The sequence below is a fragment of the Camelus bactrianus genome, chromosome 11 (genome assembly GCF_048773025.1).
Source record: "Camelus bactrianus isolate YW-2024 breed Bactrian camel chromosome 11, ASM4877302v1, whole genome shotgun sequence".
NCBI classification, from domain to species: domain Eukaryota; kingdom Metazoa; phylum Chordata; class Mammalia; order Artiodactyla; family Camelidae; genus Camelus; species Camelus bactrianus.
Window position 1 is genome coordinate 25,206,007 of NC_133549.1, and position 23,218 is coordinate 25,229,224.

The following is a 23,218-nucleotide window of genomic DNA, read 5'->3' on the forward strand; positions in this document are numbered from 1 at the left end:
CATAAAAATCTTGAAAGAGTCCCCACTTCCGTAAGTAAGTTCTCACTGCACTTTAAAGAACCAGTAACCAAAGTCACAGTGATGCACCTTCAGAGAAAAGACTTGGTCCTAAATCAATGAATGGCTAATGAATGTGCAGGTATATATTTTAACTTAAAGTGTTAAAAGTTTGTATGTGTGTTTGTGTGAATTTTGTCACACAAACACTGTAATGAGCATTTTCACTTAACCTACCATTACTAGTCCTGTTCACTCTGGATAAGACTGCTTTTGCTGTAAATTACTCTATAGTATTTATAGATATTTTCTTTGCTTGAAAATAATCAAATTGTGATTAAATAGGTCTAGCAAATAAATATTGTCATGTAATTTACAGGCCTTCAATCTCTCCATATTAATAGGATTTGAGAGTCACTGAACATGGCTTTGTGCTTGTGGGCTTCCATAGTTGCCACGTAAGGGTTAAGTCAAAGCCATATTATTTTGCCTCATCCTCCAGTCCTCTTAGATCCTGGAATCTTGTTCTCAAACCCTAGTGTATGTTGATGTGTCTGTTACTTGAGCCGCGTCCTGCTGTTACTGTTATTTGCTTGGGCTGTTTTTAGTTTTCTGGAACCACCTCTAAATGCCTCGCTCAGGTTGATTTTTGTAATTTGCATATCTGGCCAGCCATAGTCTGGACTCTGTCACAAATCAAACCCTGATTCTTATGACTTTTTAAAAAATCACTGTTTTACATGTTTAATTTTGGAAACATTATGAGAATGTTATCTCTTTATTACATCCTAAATTCATAATAATTTTTTTTAAAGAAACCATTTTATTGAGGCCTGCTATACATATAGAAAAGTGCAACAAAATGTAGAGCCCCATGAAAATCACAAAATAAACACACCTATGAGTCCTTGTTGTCTACTGGAAATTGATATTTCTCTCCCTGGCAGTCATTCTGTAAAGGACCAAATTGTAAATATTTTAGGTTTACAGGCCATATGGTCTGCTGTTGTAGTGAAAGCAGCCATAGGAGATATGTAAACAAATGGGCATGGCTGTGCTCCAGTAAAACTTTCATTTATGGACATTGAACTTTGAATGTCATATAATTTTCACATGTCACAAAGTATTACTCTTCTTTTGATTTATTTTCAACCATTAAAAAAATATAAAAACCATTCTTAGGTTGTGGGCCAGTGAACGGCAGACCCAGTTCAGCCTGTGGCCATGGTTTGCGGACCCCTGTTCCGCGGTATGCCGCTGACCTAGTTTAGTTTACTCCCCTGCTGGTCCAGCCTCTCCACATCTGAGTTAACATCGTTGTCATCTTCATCATCCAGCACATTATAGCCGTTCTCCTACAATTAGAAAACCCAACTATCAGAACAATTTGCTATGTGAAGTTCAGTGATAAAATTGTCCTGATGTCTGTAGAATGCATATTACCAACCTGGGATTCAAATTTTAAAATGAACTTTTATCTACATAAATTTAAGCTTATACTAGGGGAGAGGGTATAGCTCAGTGGTATAGTGTGTGTTAGTGTGCACGAGGTCCTGGGTTCAATCCCCAGTAACTCCATTAAAAATAAACCTAATTACCCCCCCCCAAAAAAAAAACCCAAATAAAGAGGATTGTTTTTTAAAAAAACTTACACTATATGAGGTAATAAACTATGAGTTAATCCATAGTGGCTTAGAGACTAAATATAATGATGGTTGGTTGATTATCTTTGTTTACTTTTCCTTTCTTTTTTATTTAACTTTCCAGACACTCAGCAGTTTAAAAATTACTGTAAGTGTGAAGGATTATATAGTATGGTTTAATCAGTCATGAAATAAGTCTGTTGTGAGTGCTTTACAGTATTGTTAAAAGCCATTTATTTGTCACCCATATGGTGGTATCTTGGAAAAAGCAAATATTTAATTCAGCCAGCATTTGCTAGGCCTGCTAGTAAGTGAGGCACATAGAGTAAGTTACTCTAGATGGTGATGAATGAGACACAGGTCATGTCTGCAAGGAGCCTTTGGACAGGATAAACATTTGCAAAAACTATCCTGCAGAATGAAATGTGTAAGTTCTATAAAAAAAGCAACAGAATACTGTAGGAGCACAGATGTATGGTAGAGAGAAGTATATATTTATTGAATCTGATTTTTTCCCCAAATTTTGAAAATTTCAAACCTACAGAAAACTTGAAAGACTAGTACATTGAACACCCATGTACCTTCACCTAGAGTCATTAACATCTTGCTACATTTGTTGTCTCTCTTTGTATGTGTGCAAATATAATTTTATGTATGTGTGTGTTTTCTTCCTACTAAACCAGTTGAAAGTAAGTTTCAGAGATCATGACGTTTCATCCTAAGTGCTTTAGTATGGATCTCCTAAAGCAAGGTTGTTCTCATACTTAACATTATTTTATTTTTTTAAATTGAAGTATAGTTGATTTACACTGTTTCAGGTGTACAGCAAAGTGATTCAGTTACATGTATATATTCTTTTTCAGATTCTTTTCCATTATGGGTTATTACAAGATATTGAATAGAGTTCCCTGTGCTGTACAGTAGATCCTTGTTGTTTAAATGCATGTGTTTATTTCTGGGCTTTCTATCTTGTTCCGTTGATCAATATGTCTGTTTTTGTGCTAGTACCACACTTTTGATTACTGTAGCTCTGTAGTATAGTCTGAAGTCAGAGCATGATTCCTCTAGCTCTATTCTTGTTTCTTAAGATTATTTTGGCTATTTGGGGTCTTTTGTGTTTCCATACAAAGTTAAAATTTTTTTGTTTCAGTTCTGTGAAAAATACTATTGCTAATTTGTTAGGGATTGCACTGAATCTGTATAATGCCTTGAGTAGTATGGCCATTTTAATAATACTGATTCTTCCAATCCAAGAACACAGTATATCTTGCCATCTGTTAATGTCATCTTCAGTTTCTTTTATCAGTGTCTTATAATTTTTGAAGTACAGATCTTCTGCCTCCTTATGTAGGTTTATTCCTAAGTATTTTATTCTTTTTGATGCAGTGGTAAATGGGATTGTTTCCTTAATTTCTGTGTCTGATATTTCGTTGTTAAAGGTATAGAAATGCAACAGACTTCTGTGTATTAATTTTTTATCCTGCAGCTTTACCGAATTCATTGATGAGCTCTGGTAGTTTTCTGGTAGTGTCTTTAGGATTTTCTGTGTATAGTATCATGTCATTTGCAAACAGTGAAAGTTTTACTTCTTCTCTTGCAGTTTTGATTCCTTTTATTTCTTTTTCTTCTTTGATTGCTGTAGCTTGGACTTTGAAAACTGTGTTAAATTAAAGTGGCGAAAGTGGGCATCTTTGTCTTGTTCCTGATCTTAGAGGAAATGCTTTCAGCTTTTCACCATTAAGTATGGTGTTAGCTGTGGGTTTGTCATACATGGCCTTTATTATGTTAAGATATGTTCTCTCTGTCCCCACTTTCTGCAGAGTTTTTATCATAAATCAATGTTGAATTTTGTCAAAAGCTTTTCCTGCATCTATTGAGATGATCATATATGGCTTTTCTTCTTCAGTTTGTTAATATGGTGTATCACATTGATTGATTCGTGGATTTTGAAAAGTCCTTGCATCCCTGGGTAAAACCCCACTTGATCGTGGTGTATGATCCTTTTAATGTATTGTTGGAGTCAGTTTGCTAGAATTTTGTTGAGGATTTTTGTATCTATGTCCATTAGGGATATTGTCCTGTAATTTTTTTTTTTTTTGTAATATTTCTGTCTGGTGTTAGTATCAAGGTGATGGTGGCCTCATAGAATGAGTTCGAAAGTGTTCCTTCCTCTGCAATTTTTTGGAATAGTTTCAGAAAGATAGGTATTAACTCTTCTCTAAACATTTGTTAGAATTCACTGTGAAGCCATTTGGCCCTGCCTGGACTTTTGTTTGTTAGGAGTTTTTAAATTACTGTTTCAATTTCAGTACTGGTAATTGGTCTGTTCATATTTTCTGTTTCTTCCTAGTTCAGTCTTGGGAGATTGTACCTTTATTTCTTCCATGTTGTCCATTTTATTGGTGTGTAGATCTGCATAGTAGCCTCTTAACAATAATTTGTATTTTTGTGGTGTTGGTTGTGACTTCTCCTTTTTCATTTCTGATTTTATTGATTTGGGCCTTCTCCCTTTTTTTCTTGATGAATCTGGCTAGAGGTTTATCAATTTTGTTTATATTTTCAAAGAACCAGCTTTTAGTTTCATTGATCTTTTTTATTTTTTCTTGTCTCTATTTCATTTATTTCTGCTCTGATCTTTATGATTTCTTTCCTTCTACTGACTTTGGATTTTATTTGTCTTTCTATAGTTGATTTAGTTGTAAGGTTACACTGTTTATTTGAGGTTTTTCTTGTTTCCTAAGGTAAGCTTTTATTACTGTGAACTTCCCTCTTAGAAATACTTTTGCTGCATCTGATAGATTCTGGATCATTGTGTTTTTATTTTCATTTCTAAGTATTTTTTGTTTTCCTTTTTGATTTCTTCAGCGATCCATTTGTTATTTAGTAACATATTGTTTAGCCACCATGTGTTTGTGTTTTTTGCATTTTTCTTGTAGTTGATTTTTAGTCTCATAGCGTTGTGGTTGGAAAAAATGTTTGATTTGGTGTCAGTTTTCTTAAGTTTACTGAGGCTTGTTTTATGGCCTAACGTGATCTTTCCTGGAGAATGTTCCACACGCACTTGAAAAGAATGTGTATTTTGTTACTTTGGGGTGGAATGCTCTATAAATATCAATTAAGTCCACCTGGCCTAATGTGTTATTTAAGGCCTGTGTTTCCTTACTTATTTTCTCTGGATGATCTGTCCATTGATCTCATAGGGGTGTTAAGGTCCCTGCTATTATTGTGCTACTGTTGATGATTCCTTTTATGTCTGTTACCAGTTGCCTTGTTTATTGAGGTACTCCTATGTTGGGTGCCTATATATTTACAATTGTTGTATCTTCTTGGATTGATCCCTTGATCATTATGTAGTGTCCTCCTTTGTCTCTTGTAACAGTCTTTATTTTGAAGTCTGTTTTGTCTGATACAAGTACTGCTACTTCAGCTTTCTTTTTATTTCATATGCATGGAATACGTTTTTCCATCCTCTCACTTTCAGTCTCTGTGTCTCTAGGTCTGAAGTGAGTCTCTTTTAGGCAGCAGATTGTGGGTCTTGTTTCTGTATCCATTTAGCCAGTATGTGTCTTTTGGTTGGGGCATTTGTCCACTTACATTTAAGGTAATTATTGATAAATATGCTCTTATTGCCATTTTGTTAATTGTTTTGAATTTGTTTTTGTAAGTCTGTTCTTTCCTCCTCTTCTTTTGTTCTTTTGTGATTTGATGACTATCTTTAGTGTTATGTTTGGATTCCTTTTTCTTTTTTTTGTTTGGTGGATAGATGTTTGGTTTGCAGTGATCTTGAGGTTTTTGTATAATAGTCTATATCTGTGATTATTTTAAGTTGCTGATCTCTTAATTTCAAATGCATTTTAAGTACCCTGTATTTGTACTCTCCTCCCCTCATGATCACTGGTTTTGATACCATTACGTCTAATTGTTTTGTGTATCCCTGAACCACTTACCGTGGATGCAGATGATTTTACTGCGTTTGTCTTTTAACCTCTCTGCCAGCTTTGCTTATAGATGACAACCTACCTTTACTGTATATTTGCCTTTACAGGTAAGCTTTTTCATTCTGTAATTTTCTTGTTTCTAGTTATGGCCTTTTGTTTTTTACCTAGAAAAGTTCCTTTAATATTTGTTGTGAAGCTGGTTTGGTGGTGCTGAATTCTTTTAGCTTTTGCTTGTCTCTAAAGCTTTTGATTTCTCCATCAAATCTGAATGAGACCCTTGCTGGGTAGAGTATTCTTGGTTGTAGGTTTTTTCCTTTCGTCACTTTAAATGTATTGCACCACTCCTTTCTGACCTACAGAGTTTCTGCTGAAAAGTCAGCTGATAGTCTTATGGGAGTTCCCTTGTATGTCATCTGTTGCTTTCCCTTGATGCTTTTAGTATTTTCTCTTTATCTTTAATTTTTGTCATTTTGATTACAATGTGTTATGGTGTGTTCTTTTTTGTATCGATTTTGTATGGGACTCTCCACTTCCTGGACTTGAGTGACTACTTTCCTTTCCAGGTTAGGGAAGTTTTTCAGCTGTTAATCTCTTCAGATATTTTCTCGGGCTCTTTATCTCTCTCTTCTCTTTCTGGGACCCCTGTAATGCAAATGTTAATGTGCTTTATGTTGTCCCAGAGGTCTCTTAAACTGTCTTCATTTCTTTTCATTCTTTTTTCTGTTAGGTGGCAGTGATTTCCACTACACTCGTCTTCCAGCTCACTCATCTGTTCTTCTGAAGCATTTAGTCTTCTATTGTTTCCTTAGTATATTTTTCAGTTATTGTATTCTTCATTTCTGTGTGGTTGTTCTTTGTATTTTCTAACTCTATTAAAAACTTCTAACTTCTTGCTCGGTGTATCCATTCTTCTCGCAAGCTCTTTGACCATCTTTACGATTATTACTCTGAACTCTTTCTTGGGTAGATTGCCTGTCTCCACTTTACTTAGTTCTTCTTCAGGGGCTTTATCTTGTTCTTTTGTCTGAAACTTACTCCTTTGCCACCTCATTTTATCTAAGTTGCTATTTGTAATTTTATACATGTGGTAGGTGAGTTGTGTTTCTTGACCTTGGCAAAGTGATCATCTGTAGGAGGCATGCTGAGCATCCCAGCAGTGCACTCTCCTGTCGTCACCCAAGCTATATGCTCTGGGGCTACGTGGGTGCTTCTGTTGTAATGGGTTAATTACATGGATGGTCTGGTAGGTCCCTAGTCTTGTTGGTTGCCAGGCCCTGCCTCGGGCAGATGCTGCTGGCTGATGTTTAGCGGGGCCTGGTCGCATGTGACTGGTTGTGGAATCCTAGGGGGCCCCTGAGGCTACTGCTGCCTCACTAATGGGCAGAGTCAGGGTCCCAAAGACTCTGGGGCTGTTGCCCACCCACGGGCTGGTGAAGCCAGATCCTGGGGTTAGTGCTGGTCTACTGGCAGGCAGAGCTGTTTCCTGAAGTCTGGTTACAGGGCCCAGGGATTCCAGAGTGCGTTTCAGATCATTGAGGGGGAGTTGGTTCCTGACACAGTTGGGTATGGGTCTGGGGTATCCCACAGATTACCTGCTAGTGGGCCGGGCCAGGCCAGGGCCCAGCTGGTCCCAGGATGGAGTCTGGCCTGCATTGTGGGATCATAGTTTTCTTGCTCCTGGTGTCTGTCCCCTGGTGTGTAAGGCTGGTCTGGAGGTCTGGTCTAGCTTCCTGGTGGGAGGGGCCGGTGCCTGTCCAGTCGTGCGTAGAGCTGGGTCTTGGCCCTCTGGTGGGCTGGACTGTGCCTAGGGGTGAGCCCAGAGGTGGCTGTGGGCACCTTAGTCTTTAAGCGGCCTGTCTGCAGATTTGTGGGGCTCTTGTCCCCACCCAGTTGGTTGTTGGCCTGAGGCGTCCCAGCACTGTTCTCTGCAGGCTGTTGGCTGGGGCCAGGGCTTGGAGCTAATGGTCCAATATGCTAGCCACTGCAGGAGTGATTTTCATGTGGCCAAATGTTCCCCATTGTGTCCTCCCCCAGTGTCTGTGTCCGCAGGGTGAGCCGCAGTTGCCTCCCACCTCTCCAGGAGTCTCTCCAAGACCAGCAGGAGGCCCAGCCCAGGCTTCTGTCACATTACTGCTTTTGCCCTGTGTCATGGTGCGTGTGATACTTTATGTGTACCGTTAAGAGTGAATTCTCTGTTTCCCCTAGTTCTGTGGGGCTCCTGCAATAAAGCCCTGCTGGCCTTCAAAGCCAGATGCTCTGGGGGTCAGTTTCCTGGTGCGGACCCCAGGCTAGGGAGCCTGACGTGGGGCCCAGAACTCTTGCTTCTGTGGGAGAACCTCAGCGATACAATTTTTCTCGTGTCTGTGGGTCGCCCCCCCCCCCGGGGGGGGTAGGGGTGGGTATGAGATTTGATTTTATTGCGAGTCTGCCCCTCCTGCCTATCTCATTGTGGTTCTTCCTTTGTGTCTTTACCTGTGGAAGACCTTTGTTGATAGGTTCCAGGCTTTTTCATTGATGGTTATTCTGCAGATAGTTGTGATTTTGGTGTGCTTGGAAGACAAGGTGAGTTCAGGGCCTTTTTACTCTCCCATCTTAGCTGCAGTCCTCCTCTTCATAATTTTGTTCAGACAAAACCTTCTTGGTTAGAATATTACCTCGGTGATGCTGTGTCAATCTCCAGACATCACATCTGGAGTCCCCTGAAGTCAGTTTGTCCCATTGTAGGCAGTGATAAATTTGCTCACTTATTAATTCATGTGGAATCTACCAGGTTTCTCCACTGTAGAGCTGCTTTTTTTCCTTTGCCATTAGTAAGTAATCTGTGAGTCTATACTTTGAGACTGTGTACAGCTGTTCCCACAGTCTTTTACACAATGGTAGAATCTTTTTCTTTTTCACAACTTCTTCTGGGCATAGGGCTTTAAAAACATATTTCATAATTCCAGTTGTTTGCAGACATTTAAAATTTAAATATTTATGCATTCCTTTAATGAAATGCTGTTGAAAGTTGGGCTATAAATATATTTCCTCATATAATTTAAATATTAATTACCACCTTATCAGGAGAAAGCAGAGTTAAGATCAAGTTCCCAAAGATGAAATCACTGAGTCCAGGTCTTGGTTTCATGCCTTATTATTTGTACAGACTTTCTAAGCTTCCATATCTTTATCTGTAAAATGGGGATAATCACCATGCCTTATAATACCAAAATTAGTTATTTAATTATAGGTAGACATAATCTTTACTAAAAATGAGTGACTTCAAACTATAGAAAGAAAAACATTTGTTTACCTAGTTATTTTATTCAAATGTGATTTGAAATTATAATTAATTTCCTTTTTTCTCCCAATGCATTTGATTTATTCTAGTTTTTAGATTTTTTTTTTACATGCCCTTCAGTTAAGGCTTCATATTTTTTAAAAGTGCTTTGGAAACTTACGTTTAATTCTGTCTTGTGTGATTCTTAATAGTCATCTTGTAAGTGCTTCACGCTGTTACTACAGGAAGCAGACTCAGATTCTCATAGATTATACTGTTCCCCAAGACTATAAAGTTTGATAACTGGGTGAAGGCTTAATTTATTAATAGATTTTCAAATCCATTGCTTTAAAACACGTAGTAAAGTTTGAGGGTACTTAAATTTTCTTTAATAAACAGTCTACATGAAGATAAAGTTAGGAAGCATAGAAGCTATCATAAATAACCAGGGTTGTGTCGGAAGCTCTCTGGAGCCAGCTTAAATTGACTCCCACTGGGCAGAATATGGACAATTTGAACATCACAGAGGATAACTGCAGTGGGTTGAAACAGGTGAAGTATCTTTAGACCTGTGAGCTCATGGGTCTGAGTCATTGCTGGAGTTGGTGCTGTGTCCTGCAGTGTATCACGCAGATGCTACATCACCACAGGCCTGCAGGTGGCCTGTAGATCCATCACTTCCAAACATCCTCAGGGATCCACAATTTTAGGTTCAGAATCATATAGATGCCATAGTTTTAGGCTCTGCATAACAGTAACTTCTCAAGATTAGACTTTCCAACATCTGGAAGTTGTAGATTTCAGCTTCAATTTTATTTATACAAGTTCAAGAGAGTTTGATGTAATAAACTGACAGGATAATTATGCTGTTTTGATTTCTCCAAACTGTTATTGGATAGAAAGGTGATGATTGGTTGCTTAAATTTTTAGGATAATATACTTTTTTGTGTAAAGCAAAGATAAATACCACTATAGAACTTTATTTTAATGATGTAGCCATTGTAAACTTCCTTTCCTATATTTTAAATTTCAAGATATGTGTATTTTTAAAATAAGTTCTAAATAACACTTTCAAACCATACAAAAATATTAAAAATCCTCACATCATGAAGATTTTTCTTGTGTGTTTGGTGCATATGCGGTTTTTTTAATGGGCTAAAAAATGGATAAGATTAAAACATTACAGGGACACTAATGTTACTATGATCCTTAGGATCTTTGTAACTCTAAATTCCATTCTAATAATTTGGTTAATTGGGTTTGGACCAATATGATATTTTAGCCTGGATATCTTAGAAGGAATGAAAAAGGAAGATTTCTCAGGTTGTCATCCAAGATTATTTGGTGTTTGTGACATAATAAATTTGTCTCAGTAATTTACCTGAAATTCTGTGAGTGGACTTGATTTGCTTACCCTGTGAATAACTGTTTAAATAGTGTAGTCTTCATAATTACATAACTGATCCTTTAGAAAGGAAGGAAATAATGTATTAGGCATCTTTGCAGCCTGCACTGCACAAAGCTGTTACATTAACCTTCTACCAAGCCCTTCCTTGCAGAGACACTGAATACTGATGACATCCAAGGGGATAGGATGTAAATTCTACCAGGACTCCTACTGCTACACTGTTGAGGGGAAAAAGGTTATCCTTAAACTTGAAGCATTTAAGTCATTTGTGATGAATTTTCCATCAGGCAGAAAAAAAGGAATGATTACCAAAGATCACACCCCTGGGATAAATATGAGGTTATGGCTAACTTCTTATTTGCCTCAAGGGTGTAATTAAACAGACTTTTACGATTAAGGGTTTTAGGCATTGAAAAATGTTTACTGGAAAAAAAATAATAGCTCTAGTTAGAGACACGATCAATCAGAGACAGCTTACTGACTTTATTAAAGCTATGGATTTGTCATGAAATGTTTTTAGCATTTGTTTGACTCAGGGCATATCAACTTAAAAAAGAATGTTGAAAATTAAAGCCAGTAATATATTTCTAGAGGGTCCACATCCTAAATAATTTTAATTAGACAAATTTTTGTAAACAGGAACATTGGATGTTGCTGACACACTTTAGGTATTCATACTTATGTCTGGTTTTAGCTTGGGAATTTTAACAGAAAAAGAATATTGAGACTGAGCTTCTGATTTTGGTTTTATCAGTAATTGGCCTTAAGTTGCTAAGGCCAATTAGCAACTTTTAATTGCTTCCCAGCCTTTTAAATGTGAAGATGAAACTGGATATTAACTAGGGAGGTCTAAGGCCCTTCTAGTTTTAAAATGATCTGATTCTCTATTTTTAGGGAATATGATTTGACAGTTTAATTCAATAAATATTCAATAAGTATCTTTTGAGAACTCAGTCCTTAGAAGGAGCACTACAGAGACACAGGAAATGCAAAGAAGTGATGTCCTCCCAGCTCTTACAAAAGGCCAAGTTGGGATTGTGGGGCGAGGAGAGGAGGTTGGTGCAGAAGAAGCGCAGCCTGTGAACAGATGACTCCAGCAGATTGTACAAAGTTGTGGATAGATTTCTGCAGAAGCCCAGATATCCCCAAAAGATGCCAACTCTGACCCTCCCGATCTAAATTAGATTTCCTTCTTGTACTATGTAGTGTGCTTTTTCTTCATAGTATCTGCCATGCTTTGTAGTAATATGTTTCTGTATGATTATTTCCTTCAAATTGTTTCCCCTTCTAGACCAGAAGGTCCCTGAGAGCTGAAACTGGCAGTGTTACTGTTCTCTGTGGCATGCCCCAGACCTTAGCAGGCAGCCCGACGTGGTAGGCATTTCATAATTACTGTTGACTGCAGGAGTGAGAGCTCAGTTGGTGGTGAAGCAGAGTCCAAGGAGAGCTTGGTAAAGAAAGAGTAGGCAGCATTTAGGTTTGATTTCAAAAGTATAGTAGGCGTTAAGACCAAATGGGAAGCACCCCAGGCAAAAGAGCCTGTGCCTAGATGTGCGTGCCCCGGTGAGTGTGCTAGGGGGTGCGAGAGTAGTCTGAATGCAGACCTCGTGCCTTATGCTCCCGATACTTGGTACCTCTAAACTGTGGAGCGTTCATAGGAAGTTTGTGAATCCATATGCAGAGTGTGCACACAGACTAATAAACATGTGAGTACGGTACTGTTATTCTACAAACATGTATAGATTCTCTTGTGATTAGTAAAATCCAAACTCATTAAAAGCATTAGTGATACTTACCTGGCAGGGGAGATACTGTGATCACAAAGGTTGATTTCCCAGGGCGAGTCTCATCCATTGAGCTTGGGATGTGCTGACCTCTGTGATTTCCCCAAATGTGGGAAACTCAACTGTATAATTTGTGGTAGTGGGGGACTGCGTTCTCACTCTCCCCTAACAAAAAAAATTAATTAAATTAAAAAAAATTAAAAAGCATTAATGAATTTGTAGTGGGTTTTTATCTTGTGTAATTTTTCATCATCTGTAACTAAAATTATACTATCTTATAAAGGTCTATAAAATTTTTTTTGCTTTAAAAAGGGTTGTCCTACTTTACTGAGGGGAGAGTCAGTAAAGGGTTTTCAATAGAGAATTTACAGTCATTTCTCCCTGTTGAAGTAGGAGGTTGGATTCAAGAGGAAGAACTTGGAATCAGCCCTTCTCACTGTTGTCTAGGTAAGGATGACTTCATTTGTGGTACTGGCAGAACCTGTGATTCTAAGTGCTATTCTCCAAGCAATAGTCTAAAAAAGCAAACACGTGGATTGATTCTTCTTACCAATGTGGTGAAGGCCAAATTTAATATACACATTCATACAAACACATAAATGTGAATATCCATACGAATATTTAATCTTTAACAGGAATTAAAGAAGCTTTGAATTTTACTTTTTTATTTTTTCCTGCATTACTGTCTTTGTCTTCATCTTTCATTCTATTTCTTTTTTTTTTTTTTCCCCTTCATCCTTTTCAACTTATGACCCTTCAGTTTGAAATTAAATTTGGGCTGTAAGTTGACTCCCTGAATCTTTTCTTCACAAGCTTTCTTTGTATTTTCTAGAAGAAAAAGATTAACCCAGGGTTTCCAAAATAAAAGCAAAGATTGTGATTAAAACTGAATTAGAATCTTTATTCTCTATTATTTGCTTATAGTAAAATAAATAGCCCAGTCTTAAGGAAGATTTAAAGTAAGTCCTGGAGCCTTTGCGAACCCTTGGATTTTAATTAAAGAAACACAGAATACCATCACTTTCTGTTTGTCAGTGGAAAAAATATGTATTTTTAAATTTTCAAAGCTTAGCCTTGGAGCACATGGAGTACATCTGTTGGCTTTCAGAATTTGGGGAACACAAATGGATTCAGATGTTTAGGCCCTTTGTCTTCACTGGTCTCAGCTCACCTCGCCAACTGAGCGTGGCACAATCCAAACACAGTTTCTGAAAACAGGGCAGCTAGAGTTACTTCTCAAGCACTCTCCTGGGGACTGATAAAGTCAATCTCTGTTTATGTAATGAAATCAGGGAGCAAGGGGTCTGCTGTAGTACTTTGTGGATGGGATTCCATTGGTGTTGTCTTTCAGGGAAAAGACTGGATTTAATAAGCCCTATTCTTACTCACTTTCTCTGGAGGTACAACCCACTCTAATGGATTATTTTGAGCTGTTTTTGTTTATGTAGCGTTAGAGCCTCTCTTTAAGCAATTGGTTTTAGTAAAATCAATAGGTTTATTGTGGAAAAATGGGATACTGATAACAACTTTACCTGATAAAAGACTTAAATGTCTAGTTAATCTTTCTGTTTTGTTCAGTGCTACTGGTGTTCACTGTGTGTGTGTGTGTGTGTGTGTGTGTGTGTGTGTGTGTGTGTGTGTGTTTAAATAATATTGCCTTTCTAGTGTTCTTACATTTTAATTTAACTTGAACTTTCAAAACAAATTCTGCTGGTGTTATCCTCAAGTACTCATGAAATCCTTCCTATTTTTCAAAATATTTATAAAGTATTCTTGAGAGTGAAATCTCATAAAGATCTTTGCTTCAGGACCGGAGTTCAAAGGAAAGTCCGTTTGGTTTTAATTTGAAAACTGTAAAAACAAAATACCCTCAAAATGGCAGGGTGTGAATTGGTAACTTCAATTTTATTGCAATCGGCCAAGCCCATCCCCAGATGTTTCCAATTAAAAGCCAAGAATGCTAACTTGGGTGAATGTCATATGAAAGCGTTTCTTTACTATTCTGATTTTTTCCCTAAGAAAAAGAACAGCCTCAAATTCTTTAACTTTAATTAAAGAAATAACTTCTCATTTACATGTTTTTTAAACTTATACAAAGAAATATGTAATATTCAGAGAGGATTTTTATATGTTGTATGTGTAGTCCTGAATGCATAGGGGTTCACATGTGTCTTTACAAAGGAAAAAAAAAAGATTTTTAAAAGATGTTAAAGCCCTTTAGAAATTAAAATCATGTATTTCTGGATTACTGTAATCAAAGAATGGACATGTTAACGTGAATTTGTTTTAAAAATGGTGTTTAGTAATTTTATTGCTTTCTTCAGGATTGTTACAGGGAATTTTTCCATTATAATGTGAATGATGAGTGTTTCTCTTACTTTCAATCAGTTGTACATTCAGTTGTAAAAAGTACTTCTATAAGAATCTAAGACAATAAAAAGAGATAAAAGGAACCAGAATGCAATTTTAAAACCATGTGTTTCATATTATTTCTCTAGATAATACCAGGTTACAGTAGGATCCATTCATGAATTTGAAAGTTGCTTTGAGCACATCATTCTGTATGAAGAAGAAAGATACCTACTGGTAATAAATTTGAATTTATGGAAATTGGCATTGTTTGGGAGAAGATGGAGTTACTCTTTATGACTAACCTAATGTTAACATTTTGAAAGTAAAGCAAATAATACATTGATTTTTGAAGCTTCCCCGCACCAGACACAGGACCACATACTGTCTGTAGAGATGAAACAGTTGTTTTTCATTTCATTTCTCATTGGGTGGAGTTTCGACAGACGTGTATTTAGGAACTCAGAGGGGAGACATGGTCTGTGTAGGTCTTGGATCTCCCTCCATTTGCTGTTGGTAAGTGCCTACCTTTTTCCCCCAAACATGGTGCTACTCAGATTTTATGACACTGTAGAGGGGACCTCTTCTGAGAAATCTCCAGAGAAAGCGAGTGTTTTACCTTTGTGTCCCCTAGCAGCTTGTTTGCGGTCCTTGTTGTTCTTCTCGGAGTCGTGGCCAGAGCTGAGCTTGTGCTCAGCTTCTCGGTGCTTCCCACGCACTCGTGCCCTCACCCTGTGTTTACCGCTGGCTGCCTCCCCTTCCCCGGCTCGGTTCACCTTGTCCTCCTCCATGCTGGGTAGAGTCTCCGTGCGTGTTAAACTGTTGTGATTTTTAAGCGTTTTGGAATTTATCTGAAAATGCTTTAAAGAATTGTTGACTATTTTAAAATTTAGGTATAGAAAGTCATTATAAGATATAACCCAGATTAAAAAAAATTAACCCAGATGATATGCAGAAGCGTTACGAGGGTTATGTTCTTAACAATCACAGGAAGAGCTCATTATTACTGGTATCGTCATTACCAACCAAAGTGACACTACTCCACTCTGGACAGATGAAGATGCCTTTTCTCGAGTCACATTTCCCCCTTCTTTTCTTAAAGTGAAACTTAACATGAAAAGCTATGCTTTTCTTTAAAGGAAAGTGTATGCCAGTGAACTAAGGAAAAATATTTTCAAGTTTTGGGGAAAACACTAAATTGACTTGAACCAGTAGTTTCTAACCTTCTTGAGTATGGAACCGCTTTTTAATTTCAGGAACTTTTATAGACTCTGCCATGATAATGTTCTCACACTTCTATTGTTTTCCCAAAGGTTGAGAACTAAACTAGTCTTATACAGTGAAAACATACAAATTCAGCAAATATTGATTGGTTCTTCTGTGTCATGTTAATGTGCCAAACCAGAACGTATTAAAGTAACATCCACTGTGTTTAGAGAAGGAAAGAGAAAAGGGATGGACGGGGTATACTGGAGTCATTGCTTCATCCAGCTGTAACCTGGAGCAGGTTTTGGGATACATCAGTGAACAAATTAGACTAAATCTCTGACCCGACATTGTTTCTCAGAGTTTCCTACAGCTGTAATAAAGAAGTAAGTTAACAAGGATGTTAAAAGCCCTGTGGAAGAAAAACAGCTGGGAGGGTAGGTGGGCTTTATTGAGAAGGTGGCAATTGAGCAAAAACTTAAAAGCGGATGATGGGAGTTGGTCATGGGAATATCCGTAAGACCAGAAGACAGAACAGTCAGTGAGAAGCCCTGAGGTGGGAGCAGGCCTGAAGTGTTCCAGGGATAGCATGGAAGCCTGCGTGGCCAGGGTGGTGTGATGGAGGAGGAGGAAAGTGGTAGAAAACAGACCAGAAAGGTAAGGAATGCCGCATCATGGAGGGCTCCCTGCGCTGTGTTGTGGCTTGTTCGCTGCCTCGGATAGGAAGGATGGGCATGCAGACAAATCCTCTGTTGTAAAGTGAATTGTCAGTAGGTTTAGTGGTTGCCAGGGGCCTGTGGGGAGAGGGGATGGGGAACAACTGCCAATGGGTACAGAGTTTCATTTGGGATGATGAAAATGTTGTGGAATTAGGTAGTGCTGGTGACTGTACAACCTTACAAATACCCTAAAAACTGAGCTGTTCACTTTGGAAGGTGAGTTTTATGGTATATGAATTACATGTCAATAAAAATGCTGTAAAAAAATTGACTGTTAAGGCTTGCTGGAACCATGTTTTTTGCTCGTTCTCCGTCCAGTTAATACAGCCTTTGCCTTTGAAAATTCAGATTTCTAACTAGTTATACCTTAACTGAGGGAAAGTCTCCTCTTGTTGTTGGCTTTGTTTTCATTAGAAGTAAAGGATATTAATCTATTTCAAAATATCTTTGCTGAAATTGTTAATGATTGTGAAATCAAATTTTCCCAGATACTCACCCCTTTTCTATGCTCTTTAACTACCTGTGTCCACTGTTCTCCAGGAAGGTGTGATGGTGAGATGTGTCTAACCTTTGGCTGTCAAATGAGTGTAATTTTTTTGGTCAAATTCTGACTGTTAAATTTTTCTAAACTAGGATATTCTACGTAAAATTTATTTTGTAAATCTTTTATAGGGTAGAAAATTAGATCAATATGATAAAAATATTCTTCAAATTATGGTCTAAAGCATGGAAGTGAAAAGAATGCCTGGTCATTCCATTGACCAAAAACCAAAATTGTATGATCTCCTCTTCCAGAAGAAGCAGTTATTTTTTAAGAGAAATGGAGCAGGAGCTAGGATTTTTTCCCCTCGTGTTTTAGATTTAACTTTGGCATTTCAAATTGTAATCTGTGACAGCCTAGTGTAGTAGATTGAAATATTAGACCATATTTAACTTTTTTCTTTTTTCCCCCCATGATGGAGGTATGGTATAATTGGTGTTTTATGGCCAATCTAAGTGGTTTTCTCTAAAGAAGATAAAGTCATTGAATAGTATAGTTATACTCTGAGTAGAATGTTCATTCCTCTGTGACAACTCAAAATGTAGAGGCATTTTGTTTGTTTTTTGTTTTGTTTTGTTTTCCAATTCTAAAACAATTCCAGTTTGTAAACAGCTACAGAAGTTGTAACACTGGTGAAGTTGTCGATCACAGAATTTGCTGAACTTACTTCTCTTTGAGGACTTTGAATTGAGTAGTTATCCCTCACCAGACGTGTTTAATTAATAATGAAAAGCACGCATTCCCTCCTCTGTGTTTAGGCTTTTTAAGCAGTAGTTTTGACCCTTCCCAGGCGTCTTGTCTTGAACTACGTCGTCATCTCTGTAGCTGCCCCTCTCGGAGTAGGTGCCCTTGCTTGGTGAGATTTCACTGGGGTTTTCTTTTTTCTTTTGAGACTGGGGTGGGGGTGTGTGGAATCTAGAGCTCATCTTCTAAGGTGCAGATCAAATTGAAGGAATGTCTAAACAATTATAAGATAAGCCCTGTCGGACCAATTACATTTTCAAAATTTTGAGTACTTAAGAAGTCTGTGGTAACCCAGATTTCTTCTTATTTACAGAAAGTCGGCACCCTAGGAAGGGACTAATCTGCTTTCACCTCATTGTTCCAATATGAACGAGTGTGCTTAGAGGTTGATTAAATATTTTTCCTTCTGACCACGGGAAAGTATGTCCAAATCCTTAAGTAATTACATTCTTAATACAGACTTTTCTCATTTTCTTACACTAGCTGGAAAGGCAGGGCAGCTTTCAAGCCCCTGCGCTTTTCATTTGAGTGATGGCGACTTTAAATTGAACTAGAAGCACTTTGGTCGCTTAACCCTCTACTAGCTAAGTTTAGAAAACATAACATTTCAAAGTGGTTTATTTCATAAGATTCTTTGCATTCTTTGATGGCTTGAGACAATATTTGAAGCACTGAAATAAGCCTGTACTTAGAAGAAAAAGAATGTTTTTAACCTAATCTAAAAATTGGATTTCAGACGATCAGATCAAAAGTTTAAATGTGTACATTTATGGTTTTTCAGTGAGATAACCTGATTATTTAAAGAGTTAATAATAGAGGGGGACGGTATAGCTCAAGTGGTAGAGCCCATGCATAGCATGCTCAAGTGGTAGAGCCCATGCATAGCATGCACAAGGTCCTGGGTTTGATTCCCAGTACCTCCTCTAAAAACAAACAAACAAACAAATAAGTAAGTAAAATTCCCCCCACAACAAAAAACAAAACAGTTAAGAATAAAATATCTGACCCATTGTTATAAGCAAATATTGCCTTAAAAGAACGTTGTGAAAATTTAGGAACTTTAGACAGTTGTACATGATCACACTCAATACATCCTTATGTGTACTTTGTTTTTGTCCAAGTCTGTCATTCCCAGTAGATTGTGAATTATCCAGAGGCATACATTTGTTCATCTTTTTGTTCCCAGTACCTAGCGCCTGTCTTATAGTAAGGATTCATTTAATGTTCATTGACTGAATATTTTTCGTTGTCAGCATCATTGTTAAATCCAGGCACTGGGCTCAGCTGGCTGTTGGTGAATCTGCACATCTGCATGGAGTATGCCTGTTTCAATCTTAAAGACTCGTTAATGCCGATGCTTCCCTCCCCCCAAATCCTTGACTTGTGCGTCTCAGCCAGTCAGCATTCAGTTCTACCTTAAGTCAGAAGATGGTGTCATTTGTGTATTTGGGGGTTTCTTGGGGGGATTTTCTTGGTTTTTTAACTCAGGATGACATACTTTCTTTTTAGTAGACGTTCTTGGAATTCTCTTACGTTCTGCTCTCACAATAGACAAGATACACTGTTCCGTTTTTATTACTGTTTCCTTATTCATATAGGTAATCTTTTTGTACTGAATATAGAATCATGGAATAATTAAGCAAGAAGAACCAGAAAATTCTGTAGATTAGAAGAGCAATAAGAGGGCTTAGACCTATCAGATATTATATTAAAATATAATATAAAGCTTTAATTGAAACTATGTGGCACTGGTACATGAGTAGACAGACAGACATGTAGTGGAATAAATACAGAGTCCTGAAGGAGATCTAAATATATTTGGAAATTTAATAAGTTACCTAAAAGACATTTTAAATCAGTTGGGAAAGTGACAATTGTTTTAAAAATGATGTTAAGCCCATTTGGTAAACGTCTGAAAGAAATTAGGTTGTATCCTTTTTTCTACCTTACACCAGAATAAATTCCAGATGGAGCATAAATGTAAATGTAAAATTATGAAACCATAGAAGTGCTAGAAAAAAACATGAAAATGTTTTTATAATCTTTGAGTGATAGTGGCCTTTTTAGTTATATTGCACAACCCAGATGCCTTTTTAAAAAATGATGAACTTGACCACTTACCAGATTTCCACACAGCAAAAGAGCATGGCATACGCAGTCGAAAGACAAACTAGGGAAGTCCAACATACTTTATAAATTCAGGGTTAGTTTCCTTAATATATAAAGAGTTTTTCAATTAGTAAGACCATAAATCTAACAGTACAATGGGCCAACGTTAAAGAAAAGGAAATGCAAGTTCCTTTAAACATATGGAAAGGTATATAATGTACATTACAATCACAGTGAAATGCCATTTCTCAGATTGGCAAAGATGGAAAGTCAGTAGTATATCGTGTCAGTACAGATGTGGGGAAATTAGCTCTTGCATACATGACATTGCTGATGGAAATATAAAGTGGCACGACTTCTATGGAAAATAGTTTTGTGCTATGAAACTTATAACCCTCACAACATTGTAAAATGATTATAAATCAATAAAAATGTTAAAAAAAAACTTATAACCCTTATACCCAGCAATTCCAATTCAAGAAATGTATCCTAGACATATTCACAAATGACATATGTGCAAGAATATTTCTTTTTTTCCCAAATGGTTATACCATTTTAAACCAACTGTATTCAAGTTCTAGATGGTCCAAATCATTGCCGAATTTGTTTTCCTGTCTTTTAAATTTTAGCCATTCCAGGGGTATTCAGTGATATTTAATTTGCATTTCTGGTATCTGATGCTGGGTTTTTTAGGCATTCCTGTATTTTGGAAACATTTTTAAGTCTTTTGCCTTTTTAAAAAGTTGAATTGTTCCTATTATTGAGTTGTTTAATTTTTTATATATTTTGGATACAAATCCATTGTCTAATGTTTTGTTAATATTTTCCCCTGTCTTTCGCTTGCCTATTTATCTTCTCAATAATTTTTTGAGGACAGTATATAATTTTGATGAAGTCCAAATGATCAGTTTTTTTCTTTGATGGTTAATGCCTTTTGTGTTCTAAGAAATTTTTGTATACTCCAAGGTCAAGAAAATATATATACTCCCTTTTTTTTTTAACCCTGGAAGTTTTATTTCTTTAGCTTTTATATTTAGCTTTTTGTTCCCCATCAGAATTTCAAAATGGTCTATAACCAAAAAGAGGGGGAGAAAAAAAGATTTAGACTGCTTTAGACTGCCGTTTAGTGTTTTAGATTTGTTAATATGGACAGCACTATGTCATACTGTCCTTTCTCTCCATAAAATAGTTTCTGAATTAATGGAGAGAATGACATTGCTTTTGATAAGGTAGGTATCAGTGGAATAACTGGTTTTATTACGCCTCTTAAGTAAATTATTAATTCATTTCTAAATAATCCTGTGTTAGGAATTTTAATATTAGATGAGTATGTGGCCCACCTGGACCTGCCCTTTCCTGATGACCTTTCCTGCTCTAGGGCAGTGCGGCATCAGCAGTGCCGTGAACACTGCAGAAAGGTCAGAGAGCTGAGTTCGGGTCTTCACACGGTCACACCTTCTCTCAACCAACGAGCATTCCCATTTCATCTGGAATAAAATCCAGAACATGAGGTTTGAGGCTCCACAGAGTCTGATGCCAACTTACCTTTTCATTTCGGCAATGCCATGCTGCTTCCTGTTCCCTAGAGTTACCTTGTACTAGGCCCAACTCTGCGTCTTTGTTTATGCTGTAATCTTCAGCTGGATTGTTTTCATTCCTTTTCAGCCTGCCCCTGATTTATCCAGTTAATCTGTTAAATCCCCACTAAAACTCCATATCCTCCTTGAGCTCTCTCCCAACCTCTCAAAAGCAGGAATTAATTTGTTTGCGCACATTTTATGTACAGTCTCTCCACTAGCTTCTAGACTTCTAATGCTGGGAGGGCACAGTGCTCATTTTATGTCTGAGTGATGCTCCATCTAGTTGCTCACACGGGGCAGGCTGGTTGTAGGGCGCCTTTCTGATGCAGAGCTGTGTGACAGAGCTAAGTCCCCGAGCAGCAGTGTTCTTTGTCATGGGTTTTGCACTAGATAGTGTTTTTCAAACTCTCAGCTTGTGACCCATTTACTGTTTGTGAAACCAATTTTGGTGGTTCAAGAGCATCATTAAAAAAATGAAATAAGAGTAGAATAGAAGATAAAGGATTACATAACATGAGTAAGCATTCTATAGTAAAAGGTTTGTTTCTAGTTTTACATCTGCATATGGGTTTAGTAGGTTGTAATGTAAAATGTGTCTCTTACTGTGGATTGTATTTTAAAAAATTGAAATAATACTGTTTAGATTTTAACCTCTATGATGAATTTTGAATTTTAAAATTTATAGAAGAGACCTTTGGAATTTTAATTAACTTTGATATTTCTGAAAATTTATACTAAATGATTTCACATAATCTGTACTATCCTCTGTTAATTGTCTCCCAAATTGCCCTTAGGTGAATCATTTTTTTCTTCAGTATCTATTGTATGGTCTTCATTTTGTATTTGGGGTACATGACTGAATTATAAATATATAAATCATTTTTTTCTAAAATAGCGTATTTGAAGAAACATTAGAGGGTTAGTATCACAGATGTTTCCCTGAAATTTCTGTAATGTTTTAAAAATTTCTCGTTATTTACATTTATTAGTCTAGATTGCTTATGGACGTATGTTGGCAAGACAGTGCTTTTTAAAACATTAGAATGGAATGAATATTATCAGCTGAGTTGATCAATTTAAAAAATTGTGACTAAGAATAGTGAAATTCCACTTTGGAAAATAAGTATATTTCATATATAAATGATGATGCTCTCATATATGAAAGTAAATTTCACTTTGTTATTAACTAGCATTTTTTTTAACATTTTTTATTGATTTATAATCGTTTTACAGTGTTGTGTTATTAACTAGTATTTAAGAGACAACTTGATTTTGAAACTGGGTGTTCTTAGCAATCAACTCAGCAATAATCATATGTTAAATATTTCTTCCAAAAGAAAGTAGAAACTTGAATCTTCTAAATCAGCACAGGCATCCCAACTGGTGACACATTATTTTTAAAGAGGCTTTTAATCAAATGTGCATTCTTGCGATGGGAAAGCAATTACTAATAGGGTCGTTTAGTATTTACAGTAAAGCTGTTTCTGGTTGACTTCATTTAAATTTGTGATTAAAACCTTTCCTGGAATTCTGGAGCCTAGTAACTAGGAAGTTACTATGTTAGTAATGCCTGTGCCTCTCTCCTTCACTCCTCTTTAGGGTCAGTATAGACCGTCTGACTTGCTGTGTCCTGAGACGTACGTTTGGGTGCCCATCGAGCAGTGCCTGCCTTCCCTTGAGAACTTCAAGTACTGCCGTTTCAACCAGGACCCGGAAGCAGGTATGTCTGGAGCAGAGCTTGGCTGGAAATCACTGGCTTTGTTTTAAAATCCATGTGTGATGTTGTGGCAATCAACAGGGTCCAGGTAGCTTTTTATGGATCACAGAGTGCGTGAGTGCCTGCGCACGCCTGTGTTTATGAGATAGAGGAGGATGCCACGCGTGTATACACACACAACACTCACACTCGGGGTTTTGCAGATAAATGCAGAAACCTCGTGT

General features: G+C 37.1%; 1 protein-coding gene and 1 non-coding gene across 14 annotated transcripts in view; both read left to right on the forward strand.

The window, feature by feature from the left end:
* The window catches only part of ATE1 (arginyltransferase 1), a 171,868-nt gene that overhangs the window by 101,097 nt on the left and 47,553 nt on the right, over positions 1 to 23,218 (forward strand). For 12 of the 13 annotated variants that reach the window (XM_074373521.1, XM_074373525.1, XM_074373519.1 and 9 more), the window contains one exon: positions 22,877 to 22,997. In XM_074373521.1, the coding sequence (XP_074229622.1) occupies positions 22,877 to 22,997 (121 nt within the window). Of the gene's footprint in view, positions 1 to 12,422; positions 12,492 to 22,876; positions 22,998 to 23,218 lie in introns of those variants that run through there. The other variant, XM_074373520.1, reaches the window with a different exon arrangement.
* On the forward strand, positions 12,034 to 12,197 carry LOC123612786 (U1 spliceosomal RNA). The gene has a single exon (XR_006720068.1). It is a non-coding gene; the product is annotated as a U1 spliceosomal RNA (small nuclear RNA).